The sequence below is a fragment of the Silene latifolia genome, chromosome 1 (assembly GCF_048544455.1).
Source record: "Silene latifolia isolate original U9 population chromosome 1, ASM4854445v1, whole genome shotgun sequence".
In the NCBI taxonomy this organism is placed as follows: Eukaryota; Viridiplantae; Streptophyta; class Magnoliopsida; order Caryophyllales; family Caryophyllaceae; genus Silene; species Silene latifolia.
Window position 1 is genome coordinate 110,563,747 of NC_133526.1, and position 3,851 is coordinate 110,567,597.

General features: G+C 43.2%; 1 protein-coding gene across 1 annotated transcript; it reads left to right on the top strand.

The window, feature by feature from the left end:
- The first annotated feature begins 2,439 nt into the window (after nt 1-2,439).
- On the top strand, nt 2,440-2,982 carry LOC141653012 (uncharacterized). Its single transcript, XM_074460659.1, has one exon. The coding sequence runs from the start codon at nt 2,440-2,442 to the stop codon at nt 2,980-2,982; it is 543 nt and encodes a 180-aa protein (XP_074316760.1).
- Nucleotides 2,983-3,851: the final 869 nt, after the last annotated feature.

Sequence of the window (3,851 nt, forward strand, 5' to 3'; positions counted from 1 at the left end):
TTCTTATTTGCTTTCCTAGTGCATTTCGTATGTTTTGTAGGAAAGAAGATAATTAGGCGGAAATTCCCGTCTTTCGTGCATATTTGGAAGCTTATTGACGATATTTGATGGACTAGTATGAAGAGGAAGCAAGAACTAAAGACCAATCCTACAAGAATAAAAAGAAAGTGAAGAAAAGGATTCTGAAGCAGAACCCGAGCGGCCAACCAGGCAAGACGCCCGTCCAGAATGACAATCCGAGCGTGCAAGTGATGTGTGCATTTCTTATAGACCTTTTTAGGCCTTTTCAGCACACATTTCTATGCTTATTTTGTAGTATTTCACTACAAATGCCCCCGAATAGTCTACTTTGGTCTGTTTTGCATTATTTGCAGGTACGAACCGGAATGACTGGAAATCAGCCTATTTGTGGTCCTCCAAGCTTGCTTAAGAGAGTCGGCGTGAAACCTTACCGTCTTGAGATGCGTGAAGGCATCCAAAGGAATAGGAGACCACACGAGAAGTCAAGACCTCTCGATCGAACACCCAATTAGCTCGATCGAGAGGCATGTGTGTCAAGAACCCCTCGGTCGAGATGTCCTGTTCTCCATCGAGTGAATGCAAAGGTGAAGGTCTCGATCGAGAGAGCATTATTCTCAATCGAGGGATGACTTAGGTAAAGCTCTCGATCGAGCAACTATGGAGTTCGATCGGGAGGCCACGCGCTGATGGGCTTTGGATCGATTGTGTTGTTATTTTACACGCCTTGTTTCTTTTCTATTTTCTTATAAATAGGCAAGGAATACTAGAGACCAAAGAATAATCACATTTTTAGACGTAGAAACGGAGACTGTTGCTTTGGTTTTTGGGATTGGAAAATACTTTTCATCGCCATTTCTCAATTCTTCCTTCGTTGAATTCGATATTACCATTCGTATAATTTCAGTTCAATTTCGTTTATCATGTTATCTATTGTCATTTGCTTCGCTATTATTGTTCCTCATTTCGATCATGAATAGCTAATCGTTTTGCTAGGATTTAGGGTAGCCATGGCGTAGGAAGGATGATTTAATTAGAATACCCGTAGTCTAGTTGTATGCATCTGCTGCTTTAATATCTTTTAATTGTTTGAGTCGACGCACTCAATTAACTGTCTCGATATCCTCTTCTCCTAGATCGAAAGATTGAAAAAGGGGTAGATCTGCTGCGTTTCATTAGGATTAATACTAGCTAGGGCGAAAGCTAAACTAGTATTGCCTAGGGCGAACTAAGGACCGAAAGGTGATGTTTATTACCCACAGATTGAATTTAGGGCATTTACGATTTAGTCCGGACTTTAGAAGCCATGGTGAACCGACAATCCTAGTACCTTTCTTTCTTGTTCATCTCTATTTTATTTCTCTCTCGCTTCTTTTATTCTCTCCTTTACTCGTAGTTTTTAGGAAACAAACAAACAAACCCCCCATTTTGGTTACTTTCGACAGGCCTAGTTGACTATAGGATTCCTATCTCCCTGTGGATTCGATACCCGACTGCCTCTGCTACATTTAGTTGAGACCCGTTGGTTTATCTTTGACAAGGTTGCGACAGCCGTGTCAAATTTTGGCGCCGTTGCCGGGGAGGCGGTGCAATTTTATAGTTCTTTGTTTGTCTTTTGTCTCAGGGAATTTATTCCTTGAGACAGTTCTCATTCTTGGCCCGAGTATTTTTGTGCTTACAGGTTATAGTTCAGCTATGGAGGTAATTTGTGGAAGATGTGGCGAATGGGGACACAATCCCATTTCATGTATGGCTACATCCGAGAGAGTTCTAGCCTATCGGAAGTTTAGGCAAGGAGGCTCTTCCTTCGAGCTTTATGCTGACAATATTCAAGTCGAGTACAATCTTAAGGCCGCCATTCACACACAACATCTTGAGCAGGAATCTGGTGCGGATGCCCTCCGTAAACTGCTCGAATAGTGTGATTCGATGTGCTTAGAGGAAGACCCGGTAAATGCAATAAGTTTGAGGAGTGGTCGCACTTATGACGGACCAGAACATACTCCAGAAAGTTCAAATGCCGAGGCAGGGATTACTGTTCAGCAAAATGACGAAGAACTGCTGAAAGATGGTCGATCGGGTGATCTTACCTCTCGATCGACCAGTGCTGAGGAAGAAATCTCTCGATCGAGAGCCGACACCTCTCGATCGAGTGAGCTACACAATGAAACCTCTCGATCGAGAGAGGTTAGTAAGAAAAACTCTCGATCGAACACTTCTGAGCCTCAATCGAGAGATACTGAGCGTACGGACACGCATTCCAATGCTGGACGTAGTGGGGTACCCTCCTGTGCTGCGAGGGTGTCAAGAATTGATAAAGGTAAAGAGAAATAAGAGGACCCACTTCCTATGGTCAAGGTCCCTTACACGAGTCGATTACGCGACACGAAGACGGAGAGACAATTCAGCAAATTCGCGGATATGGTAAGAAATATTCAGGTAACCATTCCTTTTGTTGAGTTAATTACCCAAATACCTCCTTACGCAAAATTTATGAAAGATATTATTACGCGTAGGAGGGAATTTGGAGAAACAGCTACTGTTGCTTTCATGGAAGAGTCTAGTAGTCTAATTTCGGGAAAGTCTCCCCCTAAATTGAAAGACCCGGGTAGTTTCTCTATTTTTTGTGTTATAGGAGATGTGATGATAAATAGGGCGCTGTGTGACCTTGGAGCTAGTGTCAATGTCATGCCCTATTCTATCTTTTCTAAGCTTAAATTGGGTCACCTAAAAATGACCAATATCACCCTGCAGATGGCCGACAGATCTGTTAGACGACCCTTAGGTATCTTAGAGGATGTGCCCGTCAAGGTGGGAAAATTCTTTATTCCAGTGGACTTTATTGTATTAGATATTGCTGAGGATACCCGTACCCAGATTATTTTGGGTAGACCGTTTTTGTGTACAGCTGGAGCTATTATTGATGTCAAACTCGGGGCATTTGACTCTAGAGGTAGGGGATGATGTGATTACGTTTAGTCTGCCCGAGACCTTGTCTAGACCGATGATAGAGGATACTTGTTATTCTGTTGATATTGTTGATGAGTCTGCTTACGAGTTTTGGTCGGATTCCTTGGTTAATGATCCGCAGGAGTCTTTGATGTTTCTAGATGAGTGTGCAGATTTTTCAGATGATGAGGATGATGTCGAGGAGTTGCTTGGAATTACCACAGATGATATAGAGCTGTCTGACGATCAGCTGGAACAGGTAGAAAACTTGGCACATGCTTTGTGCTCAGTCGAGCTAAAGGTCCCCGAGCGTAAGGCTCTTCCCTCTCATCTTAAGTATGCCTTTCTTGATGATACCGAGCAGTTCCCAGTGATTTTGAGCGCTAAGCTCAACGACGAACAGTTAGCTGCTTTATTGACTGTTCTAAAGAGAAATAGGAAGGCGATGGGATACTCGTTGGATGACCTTAAGGGCATCAGCCCTGATGTCTGCATGCACAGGATTGAGCTAGAGGATGATCACAAACCTTGCAGACAAGGTCAGCGAAAGCTGAATCCGAAGATGGAAGAGGTTGTGACGGCTGAGGTTATGAAACTACTTGACGCAGGTATTGTTTATTCAGTTGGGAGTTCTAAATGGGTAAGTCCCGTTCAGGTGGTACCTAAGAAAGGAGGTACTACAGTTGTCCGAAATGAAAATAATGAGCTAATACCTACTAGACTAGTGACCGGGTGGCGGATGTGTAGATTATCGGCAATTAAATGCCGCCACCAAGAAAGATCATTTCCCCCTTCCTTTCATTGATCAGATGATAGAGAGATTAGCTTCTCATGAGTTTTTCTGTTATCTGGATGGGTACTCAGGGTTCTTTCAGATCCCTATT

What these genes read in the sequence shown, in the direction of transcription:
- LOC141653012 (XM_074460659.1), top strand. Translation starts at nt 2,440, where the DNA reads ATGGTAAGAAATATTCAGGTAACCATTCCTTTTGTTGAGTTAATTACC.